Genomic DNA, 14,510 nt, shown 5'->3' on the forward strand with positions numbered 1-14,510 from the left:
CTTGTCAGGGGTTTTACTGAAATCCATAAACTACATCAACTTAACGACCCTCATCTACACACCTGATCACCACCTCGAAAAATTCAAATTTCCCTCTGACATAGCCATGCTGACTAACCCTGATCAAACCTTGCCTGCCCAAGTGGGGATTAGTTCTCTCCTTCAGAATTTTCTCCGATGTTTTCCCGACCGCTGACGTGAGATTCACTGGTCTGTAATTCCCTGGTTTATCTCTACCACCCTTTTTGAAAAGTGGAACCACATTAACTGTCCTCCAATTCTCTGGCACCTCCCCTGTGTCCAGAAAAACATGTAAGTTTATGCCTGTATATTTATGCATTGTTTATTGGATCCAATGTACTACAAACACATTCAATTTAAATAGTTTTAAGATTTATGTTTTTATCTTAGCCATTAGAAATTGTATCCTTGCTGGGCAGTGAGAATGTTGCTGAACAAGTGAAGTCCCTGTTAATAGAAAAGAAACAACTGCAGAGTGAAACTCAGGGTTACTTACAGGAGATTCACCAGAAAGAACAACGGTTCCAACAGCTGAACAGCAAGGTAATGTAGGTTCATTTATGTACAATGCTTCAGATCACTATGAATTTAAATCTAATGATAAATAGTTGTTTGTGGCGTTTATGGTTTGATCAGATCTTAGAGGGCAGCATGGTGGCACAGTGGTTAGCACTGCTGTTTCACAGCGCCAGGGACCCAGGTTCCATTCCTGACTTGGGTCACTGTCTGTGTGGAGTTTGTACGTTCTCCCCATGTCTGCGTGGGTTTCCTGCGGGTGCTCCGGTTTCCTCCCACATTCTGAAAGATGTGCTGGTTAGGTGCATTGACCCAAACAGGTGCCGGACTGTGGCGACTAGGGGAATTTCACAGTAACTTCATTGCAGTGTGAGTGGAAGCCATTTAAGCCTTACTTGTGACTAATAAATAAACTTTTAACTTTACAATCATTCACTGTCTCACTAACACAGGTTATGCAGTGCATTGAAGAGAGAGCCACATTATCTAGCCAACTAAAAGCAGTCTCTCAGACTCTGCGTGATACCCAGACACGTTATGGGGATCTCCAGGATCGTTACTACAGATTGGAAAGACAATACCAAGCTATACGCTCATCATTGCAGAATGAGGATCAAGTAGGTGGAGTATAAAAAGTAGCTGGATAGATTCAGCAGGTCTGGCAGCATCTGTGGAGAGACATAAAGAGTTAATGTTTCAAATCCATATGACTCTTCGGAGCTGAAGAGGGAGAATTGTATGGATTTTAAAATGTTGGAGAGGGGATAGGGCAGGTGGGAGTGAAATAGGTATGAGCTGGGAGAGATTGAACAAAGGTGTTTGGTGCAGAAGACAATGGAAGTATTAATGGCAGTGTTTAGGACTGTAGAAGGTGTTGATAATGGCACTAAAGTAAAGTAGCAATGTGTGTTACAATGAGAACAAAGGTCAGTGCTACTGACTCCTTTCAGGTGAAGCAGCAATCCACATGCTCCTCCTTCAGTTTGGTCTACTGTATTTGCTGCTCCCGGTGCAATCAGCTCTGACGAAGGGTTAGCCAGACCCAAAACGTTGGCTCTATTCTCTCTCCACAGATGCTGTCAGATCTGCTGAGATTTTCCAGTATTTCTATTTTCATTGCGGTCTCCTCTTTGGGCTGCCCTTTGGGCAGCACGGTAGCACAGTGGTTAGCACTGCTGCTTCACAGCTCCAGGGACCTGGGTTCGATTCCCGGCTTGGGTCACTGTCTGTGTGTGGAGTTTGCACATTCTCCTCGTGTCTGCGTGGGTTTCCTCCGGGTGCTCCGGTTTCCTCCCACAGTCCAAAGATGTGTGGGTTAGGTTGATTGGCCATGCTAAAATTGCCCCTTAGTGTCCTGAGATGTGTGGATTAGTGGGTGGATATGGGGGTAGGGTCTGGGTGGGATTGTGGTCTGTGCAGACTCGATGGGCCAAATGGCCTCTTTCTGCACTGGAGGGTATCTATCTATGCTGGGAGACTAAACGCAGACTGGCTGACCACTTTGCGGAACACCTTTGCTCAGTCCGCAAGCATGACCCCAACTATCCTGTCACTTGCCATTTTAACTCAGCATCTTGCTCTCCTGCCCACATGTCCATCCTTGGCCTGTCGCGGTGTTCAAGTGAAGCTCAACACAAACTGGACGAACAACACCTCATCTTTCCGGTTAGACATGTTACAGCCTTCTGGACTTAACATTGAGTTCAACTGCTTTAGACTGTAAACTTTCTTTCCACCTTGACCCTTTTGTTTTACAATCCAAAATATTTTTTGTCCTAATGCTACCACCTTCCTCCCCTACAGGACCATCTGTCACTTGTTCTTTATTCTGCTTTCACATTCTGCTATCTTACCTTAATGTCACTATCAGCACCTTCTATAGTCCTTAACACTTCGTTTGTCCTGTGCCCAAAACATCTTCACAAAATCACTCCTAACTCACCTATTACCGACATTTTTATTTTTCTCTATCCACTTTCTAACAGCATAAAATCCATCATCTTTCTCCTTCTCTTTAGCTCTGGACAAGAGTCATGTGGACTTGAACTATTAACTCCTTTTCTTTCTGCACAGATGCAGCCAGACCTGGGTTTCTGTTTTTAGTTCAGATTTCCAGCATCTGCAGTATTTTGCTTTTATGAAAAGTAGCAGGTTGTCCTGTAGAATGTTCTCATTTGCAACCCAATTTAAAATACAAAAAAACTGAAGGGGAGAAAGGGTAAAGTAAATGCACAAAGTAGAAAGATTAAAACTTAAGGATAGAAAGAATGGGAAAGAACAGAGGGGATGAGAAAAATGTTGGGCAACAATGTAAATTTTAAACAATTCTTGTAGTTATGGTGTTTTAATATATCTATATTCTTAAATATGTTAAATTGTGCACCATTCAGTAATGATGTGGAGATGCCGGTGTTGGACTGGGGTGGGCACAGTAATAAGTCATGATCATAAGTCATTACATCAGCATCACAACACCAGGCTAAAGTCCAACAGGTTTATTTGGAATCATGAGCTTTCGGAGCGCTGCTCCTTCATCAGGTGATGAAGTTCTTTGTTCTTGTTTGTGAGTGGAGAGTTGGGTTCACAAACAGGGCATATATAGACAAAGATTCAATTGCAATATAATGGTTGGAATGTGAGTCTTTACAGGTAATCAAGTCTTTACAGGTATAAACAATGCGAGTGGAGAGAGGGATAATCATAGGTTAAAGAGGTGTGAATTGTGTGTGCGGAACCTGGCTATCAAAGCCAAGTTCCGCACACATGAGGACAGCCTCAACCGAGATCTTAGGTTCATGTCGCATTCCCTCCTTTACCTGATGAAGGAGCAGTGTTACAAAAGCTCATGATTCCAAATAAAGCTGTTGGACTTAAAGCTGGTGTTGTGAGACTTCTTACTGTACCATTCAGTAATGTTGCACCTGAAACTGGTGAATGGCACGTTATTTGATTAGTTATATACGGTGGGATTAAGTTGATGTTGAATGACAACCTTAACCACTGTACTAACCTTTAATTCCTTCTCAATCCTAAATGTAAACTTAGATTTGTTGTGTACCATATACAATTCCTACCTAATTGGTGGCCATGGAGGGTTTAACATTAAGGATGAGAATTTTAAAATTGAGGTGTTGCTGGAGCTCGGAGCCAGTGTGTTTCAGGGGTGATGGATGAACACAACTCAGTGTGAATAAGCATGTTTTAATGGTTTTAGAGGACCTCAAGTGTGTGGATCTTCTGCAGCCAGGTCACGGGACTGCAGCGATTAAGCTTTGGCAATCGCAATCATGTTTCCAGCCAAGGGAGGATTTTTCTTTTGCCAATTGACCACAGGTTTTCTTAGCCTGAACTTTACAGGCAGTCCAAGTGTTAATTAAAATCGGATTCTCATCTTTTTGCGGCTGTGCTGTAGAATGAAGCTAATGAAGAAGTTCCTCCAGGAGCTCCTCAGGAGCGTGCCAGCGTGATAGTGGAAATTGACAACTTGGAGCTGATTGAACTACGGAGGAGGTGAATGTTATTTGTTCTGCATTTTTACAGCACAGTTATTTCACCTACTCAGAACCCAAGGAGGAATTTCATCAATGTGCAAAAAATGTTTGTGTATATTTTAAATGAGTCTGGATTTGGTGAACTTTATGAAGTTCAGCAAAGAGAGTTTTCTGGAGATATCAATTACTCATCTACTTTACGACAAATAATTAATCACATCAAAAGAAAAAATCTCTGGTGGTTAAAGAGAAGGGAAAGACTATCAATTATTAAATGAAAGCAGCTCGGTGCTAGGACGAAGCTAGGGCGGCATGGTGGCCCAGTGGTTAGCACTGCTGTCTCACAGCGCCAGTGACCCAGGTTTAATTCCCGGCTTGGGTCACTTGGCTGTGTGGAGTTTGCACATTCTCCCTGTATCTGCGTGGGTTTCCTCCGGGTGCTCTGGTTTCCTCCCACAGTCTGAAAGACATGCTGGTTAGGTGCATTGGCCGTGCTAAATTCTCCCTCAGTGTAGCCGAACAGGCGCCGGAGTGTGGCGACTAGGGGATTTTCACAGTAACTTCATTGCAGTGTTAATGTAAACCTACTTGGGGAGAACGTGTAGATTCCGCACAGACAGTGACCCAAATCAGGAATCGAACCCAGGTCCTGTCGCTGTAAGACAGCAGTGCCAACCACTGTGCCACCTTTGTGCAGTGGATGCCAATTCACTGAATTTCTTGAAGCTGGAACTTGACCTGATTCTGACTGGGGAGGATACGTTCACACAAAAGATAGGTACAACATAAAATTAGCAGGGCCAGAATGATCCTTCGACCTTGTTTTGACTATCTAAGGCAGTCGGAGAGGAATTTTCCGCAGTTTACTTCCCCACGTTGACCCAGGCTGCTAACTGTTTTTTTTTTTGCCCCTCCAAGGGTGGGAAGAGGGAGAGTATGTATGTTAATACAGAGGCTATCACAATTGTATGGGATAGGTTGGATGAATCACGGGTCTCTTCCTATCTGTCAGTGTTTATGTGGTTGTAAAGTCTTCCGTGAGGGAGGCTGTAAGTACAGGAACAATATGGGCTATTTAAAAGAGAGGCCTGAACCAGAAATAATTGATGTGAGGACTGATACTGCAATTTCCCACTTCCAAAGAGGTCTATTTGGGAAATTATGAACCAGCTCCGTCTGAAGTTAGCAATTTTAATAGTTGAAAGGTTGGGCCATAAATCCATGATTCTTCACACTGAGGGTGCCCATTCATGGAATCAGTCCTCTGAAGAAACAATGGAAATAGTGGAAATCGTAGCTCACAAAAGGGCAGACAAGCTTGTTGGACTGAATGGCCAACTCCTGTTTCACTGATCACTTGTCGCTTAGAAACCTTTAGTGTTAATCTGTTGTGAAGCATCACTTTTCAGGTCCTTTTAACTGATAGCGTCCACAATGTTTGAAAGTTAGAAATTGGTAGCTCCTAATGAAATCCACTGAATAACTTCAAATTTGCACATATCTAGAGGATGCAGAAATTCCCAAGTACTTCAGTAACTCTGATATGGCGTCATGTAGATGCAGCGATTCATTTCTCAGTGATTGATATATTTTATGCCATTTAATATTCAGCACTTGAAAACAAATTACATTGAACAAAGACTTCCTTATGACTTGACTAATCTAAATCAAGATTACCAAAGAAATGTTTTCGGTATCAGTCTGGCTCTGATTGTATCTCAGTTATTAGTACTTTGATTCCAACCCAGTTCCAAGACTTGAGCACATAATGTAGACGTACATTTCTGTACGGAGGGAGTACTGTAATGCTCGAGGTGCTGGCCTTTGGATGAGGCATGAAACTGAGGCACCATCTGCCTGTTCACATCAACATAAAAGATCCCATGTCATTCTTCATAGAAAAGGATCACCCAGTCAAGATTTAACCAACGGTGCCTGAAGAATGTGTATGTTAATTGATCATTTCTCTTATGGCTGTTTGTGGAACCTTACTATTTGCAAATGGGCTGCCAAGTTTGCTGACAAAATAACAATGCCTAGACTGCAAAAATACACAGTTGGCTGTGAGGTACTTTGGGACACCATAAAAGTGTTAACGTTGCTGTCCAAATACAGGTATTTTTCTGTTGCTTGTCAATCACAGATTTTCTGTTGTTGCTCATGACCTAGGCTTGCGGAATCGGATCAACGTAATGATTCTGCTCACCAGGAGCTGTCTCAGTTGGCGGAAATGCTAGCACATGAAGAGCTAAGAAGAAGTGCTGCTGAGGAAGCGTTGATGGCAGCTGAAGAAATGCTTAAGCGGTTAGTGTTAAAACTCACCTCCTTTCATTTTGAATTGTCCTGGAGCATCATGTAAGGATATCGCTGCCCTTCCTGTCCCGATTCAATTTACATTGTTTAAGGTAGTCCTTCTGATACATTTGAAAATGGATGTGCATGTATGTATAATCAGCAGGGTGTCATTACTGCATGGAAATGCTGAGTGATATATTGGAATACACACTCTGCATTTCAACTGAGCAGAGTTACCTCGCAGTATTTGAGTTTTTGCCCTGTGGAAAAAGACCTCCTATGTATGAGTTTGTGTGCAGAAAAATAGAATAATCAAACTGCATAGAAAAGAGGCCATTGTGTCCTCATGCCTGTGGCAGCGCTTTGAAAGAGCTATCCAATTAGTTCCACTCTCCTGCTGTTTCCTCGTAGCCCAGTGAACCTTTCCTTTTTAAGTCGTGATCCAACTCCCCATTGAATGTTACTACTGAATCTGCTTCCACTACCCTTTCGGCCAATGCATTCAGGGTTATAATGTGCTGAGTAAAATAAATTTCTCCTTTTCTCTTCCTTTTTTACCAATTAGCATATATCTGTACCTTCTGGTTGACGAACTGTTGATTGGAAACAGTTCCTCCTGTTCTACACCAGCTAAACCCCTCACAGAAAACTCCTTAGTCTGCAAAAAGTTCCACTCCTCAGGCAACTGATCTTAGATTAGAGGAGAGAATCCCCTGGAAGCTTTACTTTCTCCTACGCCTTTGGTATTTTTGGATATTTTGAAGATATTGTACTGAGGATAGGAGTTGTTTTGGCTCATGTTGCTCTTTCGTTTCTAGTCTTGATATGCCTGCTGCCAGACATCCTCCCAGAGAGTACACCATACAACTGGAATCAGATGAAGAACGTGAAGCCTTGATCATAGACCCCAGTGAGCATGTTGTGGTTCGGAAGGTATGTAATGCCGTTCGTTTATTTTTGTGTGGATTTAGTTTGCTGAAAAATATTGCTTCCCCTCACTACCTTACCCTTGCCTCCATGGTATTCTACCACATGGACATATATGTCCTCCAGGCTAGTTTATGTATTTCTGCACCTGTCATTAAGAGACCACAAACATCCCGTGTGTGCTGTGACACCCCATCCAAGACGGGGGAATACTTTCAGTTTTTTTGGAATGGATACCCTTCTGCTCAATAACGTGGCAAATTGGTGTCATGCACTCAGTGACATGGGAACCTTAGGTAAAAGTCTCTGCTAGTAGTCAAAGAACGATCAGTGCGCAAGGAAGCTATTCAGTTTGTCGTGCCTGTCTCAGCTCTTTGGAAGAGCTATCCAATTAGTCCCACTCCCCCTTTTCTTCTCCCATGGCCCAGCAATGTTTTGTTGTTTAACTATATATTTTTTATTAATTTGTGGGGCCTGGGTGTCGCTGGCTGGCCAGCATTTATTGCCATCCGTACTTCCCTTGAGAAGGTGGTGTTGAGCAGCCTTCTTGAGCGATTGATACAACTGAGTGGCTTGCAAGGCCATTTCAGAGGGCAGTTGAGAGGGAACCACATTGGTTTGGCTCTGGAAATATGCCCAATTCCCTCCTAAATGTTACTATGTAATCCTCTTCCATCTTCCTTTCAGATAATGCATTCCCGATCACAACAATTTGTTATTTAAAAATATAATCTCTTCTCCACCCTGGCTTTTTTGCCGATTGCTTTAATTCTGAATTCATTTAGATTTGTTGAGGTGGATGTAAATTAACACCAACTCTTTATTCCTCCTTCCTAGGTAAAGCGAGGAGCGCTTTCCTTCAAGCGGTGGCTGCGTGGCCGAAGTTTGTACTGCTCAAAGCTAATGAGTTCAAGGGCCAGGTCACGCTACTTAGTCTTTGCTTATTTTCTGACGCTACACATTCTTGTGTTCATGTGCCTAACGGGACTTTTATAGGTGCACCAAGTTGACCAGAGGAAAAAAGACTTTGCTGAACAGTATATACATAGTTACGGTGGGGCATTGCGGTGATTGGGGTAGGTGTGGTTTAACCTATCCTCTGTTGGGTACAGGACAGGGCCGGGTGAAATCTTGGTTTTGTACTCTAATTTAATCGAAGTCAGTGGATGGACAAGAGGCAAAACAATCAGTCGACCTCCACCATTTTCCCAAACTGTGGATTAGATAAAAATTACCCCCTGGTGTGTTGGTGAAAGCTGCTAATAAATTGAGCACTGATTACAGTTTTATGTAAATTCTTTTTATGTTAAAAGTATTGTATGAAGTGTATTGTCAAGATATGTTTATAACTGCTGGTGAGATTGTGAACTGGGTTTAAAACTGTTAACTGTTTGCCTGCTATCGAATTCCAAAGTTACTCTGCGACAGATGATTATATAATAGCTGCATTATGTAATATTGTGTATATTTTCTGATGCGGAAAGCAATATTATTTAACTCTACCACCCAAGAGGCGGAACATCTGGGAAAGGCTGAAAGATTATTTTTGTGCTTGGAAATGTATTTGTAAATTGAAACGGTGCAGGTAGTTGAAGAGAAACACTGATATTGTTTGATAATTTAAAATGCAGTGTTGCTTTCATCTTGATTATGACAAGATGTTTGTAACCAGGGTGCAATGTAGAAAAACACAGGTTTTGAAAATATTATATCAGCTAATTCCTTGTTGAAGGAAAAGTTCTTATTAAAAGTTGAAACGCATCACGTACTTGTTGACTGTTTCATTGCACAAACTTTAGTTTGAGACAAAGAGCAAAGAAAATTACAGCACAGGAACAGGCCCTTCGGCCCTCTGAGCCTGCACCGACCGTGCTGCCCGACTGAACTAAAGCCCCCTACCCTTCCAGGGACCATATCCCTCCATTCCCATCCTATTCATCCAGACGCCCCTTAAAAGTCGCTCCTCGCTCCGACAGGTTGCGTACAAAAGCACCATGGACTGGATTTTCATTGCAATTATACCAATGGCACCTGAAGCTTAATTGCGAGAAAAATTATAGGCTTATATTGCCTTCATTTATATTTTTTACTGTCCTGAAATAAAAATGTTTTATCCAAAGTGGTATCCATTTTAATTTGAGAATATTTTATTGAATGTCTTGAGTTTTGGCATCAGATTTTGCCCATATTTTTTCTGGAGTCTGGAGAACAATTATGTTTAGCTGCTACAATGTAGAATTCAGAATAAAAGATCCGTCAGTCCTTCAAAGCCTTTTGATCATTGATTGAGATCAGGGCTGATCTGTACCTCAACCTCATCTCCCGGCCTTTAATCCATATACATTGCCCCCCCCCCCCCTTTCCCACGCACCCGACAAGAATTTATCTCGGCTTTGAAAATGCATCCACGGTCTTTTGGGCGGAAGGTTAGCTTTAATGTAGAAAAAGTACTTTCTCAGTCTTTAATGGTGTGGTTCAAATTTTAAGGTACCCCTCTTGTTTTGAATTCTCCCAGCAGTGACAATGGTTTAGAATCATAGATTCGCTGCAGTGCAGAAAGAGGCTATTTGGCCCATCGAGTCTGCACTGACTCTCCAACAGAACATCCTACCCAGGCCCTATCCCCATGATCCCATGTATTTCCCCACTAATCCCCATTATCCACACATCTTGGTGCACTAAGAGGCAATTTCTCATGGCCACTCCACCAAAACCTACACATCTTTGGACTGTGGGAGGAAACAGGAGCACCCGGAGGAAACCCACCCAGACACAGGGAGAACGTGCAAACTCCACTCAGTCACCCAAGGCTGGAGTTGAACCCGGGTCCCTGGCGCTTTGAGGCAGCAATGCTAGCCACTGTGCCACCCTGTTGCCTTGTTACTGTATATCTATCCCATAGAGGCACTTTACTCATTTTCTAAACACACAGTTTTTAACCATGTTTAGAAAATCTGTGTTTATAATTGACGCCTTTAAGCCCTAGTATAATTCCAGTGGACCAACTTTGTACCATCTTCAGTTCTAATATCACCTTCTGGTATATCAGTGTATGTTGTATCCAGCTAAAGCTGACTGTGCAAGCTGAAACATCACTTTCACACTGTTGACTTCCAACATTTAATTTGTCTTTTGATTAGGTTTTGTACCAATGCTGTTTTTTTTTAGATATCCGTGTCTAAGCTGTCAGTTGGCTGCACAGAACCTTTTGTCCTGATGAGTCCAAAGTGAAAAGCTTTGACGCGAAGCCTCTCTCTTCAGCAAAATATCCATATAATGTAGACACCTCTTGCCCTCTCTTAACTCCTTGTGTCTCCCCATTAAAAAAATGATTGCCATTTGTTTAAAAATTGTCTGTTTAAAGTACACTATAGTAGCTAACTAGTTAAGTATTACTATCCTGTATTGTCTTATTTTGGCGCCACACACCCACCACCCGTTCAACAACTGAAGTCCCACCCGCCCCACCCTGCTCAACAATCCTCGAACTCCCCCCTCCCTCCGACCAAATTTGTGGCATCAAAATGGGGTCACATTGGGGGGAAAAGTTTGGGAAACATTGTTTTCAAATACAACTGAACATGCAGAAAATGCAGTGCCCCCTGGGTAATGCACCAAAGTCCTGGAAAAGCGTTGGAACCCACACCCTTCTAACCCAATGACAAGAGAGTCACCGCTGAGCCAAGCTGACGCTTAATAAAGATCACTTGAGAAAACTGGACGTTTGCAGGGAAAGGATAAAGCTGACTGGGAAATTGAATATATGAAGTCTAATATTGATCTTAAAAAGCAATAATTAAATGATTACAAAGTAAAAGTTGCACCTTTAGAAAAAGTAACCTTTTTGAGTTGGACAGGAAAGTTGTTTAATTGGAACCAGACCAGCAGAGTTTTTTTGTGGACTAATGATTTTATTGGCAGTTGTCTATGGAGGCATACAGTTGGATGTACACTTTGCTATACTCTGTAAGATATGTTTATTTGCTGTCAATAGCATTACACACAATTTATTATCTCCATTTAGGTTTCAGGATTTATGTCAAAATTCTATAATGAACTATCATATTAGCGACTTTGACCTAAATCTAATGTTCTAAAAATTGTGACTACCTTCTACTGGGAACTGCTTTCAGAGGAAGGCAATTTTTCTACTCTAATGCTAAATTCACTTCAAAAACTGAAACATGACAGAGCCCATTGCAGAGATTGTTACACATTCTCTGTGTGAGGGATTTTCTCTTCCTTTCGTCCTTGTGTTATAACTTCAGAAAAGATGTGCGGATTAGGTAGATTGGCCATGGTAAATTGTCCCTTGATATCAGGGGGATTAGCAGGGTAAATATGTGGGATTGCAGGGGTAGGGTCTGAGTGAGATTGCTGTCGGTGCAGGCCCGATGGGCTGAATGGCCTCCTCCTGCACTGTAGGGATTCTATGATTCTAAGAATGTTCAAGTTACGCTAGGTAAGTGAGTAGGGAAGCAATAAATCAGATCCAGGAAAGCTGCCAACGCATTTCCCAAAGATGCGGCAAGAAAGTTGATTCAATGTGCATTGACAGATTATAAGTGTAGGCAAAACTATGGTAGATAGAGTTCATCATAGGGAAGTGCGAGGTCCTCCCAAGATAGATCAGAATACTTTCGAAATGGCAAAAAGCCTTGTGCTGTGAAGGAACTGAGATTTAGGGGTCCACCTACATAAATCACTAAAGACTAAATTCAATGCAGAGAAGTGCGAATACAATGTACAGTTAAGGGTTCAATTCTAAAGGGAGTGCAGGAGCAGAGGGACTTGGATGTATATATGCATAAGTCATTGAAGGTGGCAAGACAGGTTGAGAGAGTGATTAATAAAGCACACAGTATCCTGGACTTTGTTAACAAGAGCATGGAGAGTGCGAGAGCGCAGAGATTATGTTAAACTTGTATAAAACACTGGCTTGGCCTCAACTGAGTATTGCCTCTGGTTCTGGGCATGATACTTCAGGAAAGATGTGAAGACATTTGACAGAATGCAGTAAAGATTCTCGATACTGATTCCAGGGATGAGGAACTTCAATTATGCGGATAGATTGGAAAAATGGGAACTGCTTTTTCTGGAGAAGGGAAGGCTGTGAGGGGGATTGACCAAGGTATTCAAAATCATGAGGGCTGTGGACAGAGTAGATAGGGCAAAACTTCCCATTAATAGAAGGATTGAGAATGAGAAGACAGAGATTTAAGGTAATTGGCAGAAAAGGTGATGAAGAAATGAGCAAAAACTTCACAGCAGCAAGTGGTTAAGATCTGGACTGCACTGCCTGAGAGTAAGTGGAGGCAGGCTCAGTTGAGGCACTGGAGGGTAATGGATTATTATCTGAAATGGAAGAACGTGCAGGGTGACGGGGGAAAGGTGAAGAATGGCATGAGGCCCATTCAAAGAGCTGGCGCAGACATGTTGGGCCGAACGTCCTCATTCTGAGCTGTAACAGCCATGGTTCTATGACGAGTGATTGGGTACAAAAGAAATTCAAAAGGATAATTGAATGTTGGCCTTTATCCCAAGGCTGCTGGAATTGAAAGAGGAATTGAAGGAGGCTCTGTTAGTTATATCCAGCCCTAGTTAGACCCCACCCAAAGAACTGTGCTTAGTGCTGCTCGATGTGTCCAAAGATGTGCGGGTTAGGTTGATTGGCCATGCGAAAAATTGCCCTTAGTGTCCTGAGATGTGTAGGTTAGAGGGATTAGTGGGTAAATATGTCAGGATATGAGGGTAGGGCATGGGTGAGATTGTGGTAGGTGCAGACTCGATGGGCCGAATGGCCTCTTTCTGTACTGTAGGGTTTCTATGATTCTATGATTCGATGTATCTCAGGAAAGTTATATGTTGGCCTTTGAGAGGGTTCAGCACAGATTCACTGGAATAACAGCAGGGCTTAAGTTTATAGGGACTGATTGCATAGACTCAGGTTGTATTCCCATAAACATAGCAGATTAAAGTGTGATCTAATTGTGTTAAGATGATATGAGGAATTGTTAGGGTAAACAGCTTCTATTTCCTCTGGTGGGAATGTACGAAACAAGGTGGAATAGCCTTAAAAATATAGCTTGGCAATTGAGGAAGCACTTCTTCATACAAACGGTAGTGGATATGTGGGACTCTCTTCCCGAAACGTTGTTGCAGATGAGGATCAATGAAAATTTCAAAACTGAGGTTGAGAGTGTTTTGCTAGGTAAGGATAGTAAAGTTACAGAACCAATTCAGGTGAAAGAAGTTAGGCTACAGATCGCGCATGATCCAATTGAATGGTGGAACAGGCTCAAAAGGTTGAATGACCACCTTCTGGTCCTATCTTCCAATTTATACTACAACTTTAGTGTCTGGGTGAAACATTTTAGTCTTTGCACTGATGGTAAAATTTGAGTATTGCTGAAAAGAGACTTTTTTTGTCATGCACTCATCAGGACATTCTTAAGAGTACAATGCAAAGGAAATCAACAAATTTATACTATATGAGAAGAGAGTATTGATTGGTTAGCAAGTGGGCACTGATTGGTAGAGGTGTTATGGAGAATGCACCAGTTGATGATGACTGACAGTTAACTGACAAGCATTCTTTGAAATTTAAACCAGACAGCTTGACTCTGGTCAAGGCATTGCCCTGAGGAATGAACCACTTAGGTTACAGCCATTCGCTGGTTCATTCCTCAGGGCAACGGCTTGACCAATCAGAGTCAAGCTGCCTGGCTTGCATTTCAAACAATGCTTGTCAGTCACCAACACCTGGTGTATTCTCCATGGCGACGCCTCTACCACTCAGAGTCCACTTGTCAACCAATCAGCACTCTCTCCTCGCCCAGTATAAATGTGTTGATTTCCCTTGCATTGTATTCTTACGAATGTCCTGATGAGTGCAAGGCATTAAGGCTTCACCAAATAGTTTCAGCAATACTCAAGTTCTGCACTACCACATTACTATTTGAGGTAAAATTGTACAACAGAGACTCCAAAAGCAAAGTGACATTTGGGAACCACTTCAATGAGACTCGCTTCATGCTCGTCTCAGCTTGGACCTTGATTCCATATTTAGGCAGCAATATATTGTGAAACAAAACCATTGCAATTGTATAAATACTGCCTATTTGTTCTTGATAGAGCGATGAAGTAGCACGGATGAATGTTTCCCAAGTGTGTGTGTATATTGTTTAGATCTGGGAGCTGTTTGGTAATGTCAAGAGTAGATAACAGCAGCTGTTTATTTTTTTTCCACTAGAAAATGAT

At 42.2% G+C, this 14,510-nt stretch overlaps 1 protein-coding gene across 7 annotated transcripts in view; it reads left to right on the plus strand.

Annotated features, from left to right (window-relative positions):
• Positions 1 to 9,011, plus strand: part of LOC144498965 (uncharacterized) — an 80,614-nt gene extending 71,603 nt beyond the window's left edge. For all 7 annotated transcript variants that reach the window (XM_078220961.1, XM_078220964.1, XM_078220963.1 and 4 more), the window contains 6 exons: positions 412 to 564; positions 990 to 1,154; positions 3,950 to 4,047; positions 6,198 to 6,332; positions 7,142 to 7,256; positions 8,088 to 9,011. In XM_078220961.1, coding sequence (XP_078077087.1) covers positions 412 to 564; positions 990 to 1,154; positions 3,950 to 4,047; positions 6,198 to 6,332; positions 7,142 to 7,256; positions 8,088 to 8,246 — 825 coding nt within the window. In that variant the 3' untranslated portion in view covers positions 8,247 to 9,011. The remainder of the gene's footprint in view (positions 1 to 411; positions 565 to 989; positions 1,155 to 3,949; positions 4,048 to 6,197; positions 6,333 to 7,141; positions 7,257 to 8,087) is intronic.
• The last annotated feature ends 5,499 nt before the right edge of the window (positions 9,012 to 14,510 follow it).

This window comes from Mustelus asterias, chromosome 9 (assembly GCF_964213995.1).
Source record: "Mustelus asterias chromosome 9, sMusAst1.hap1.1, whole genome shotgun sequence".
In the NCBI taxonomy this organism is placed as follows: domain Eukaryota; kingdom Metazoa; phylum Chordata; class Chondrichthyes; order Carcharhiniformes; family Triakidae; genus Mustelus; species Mustelus asterias.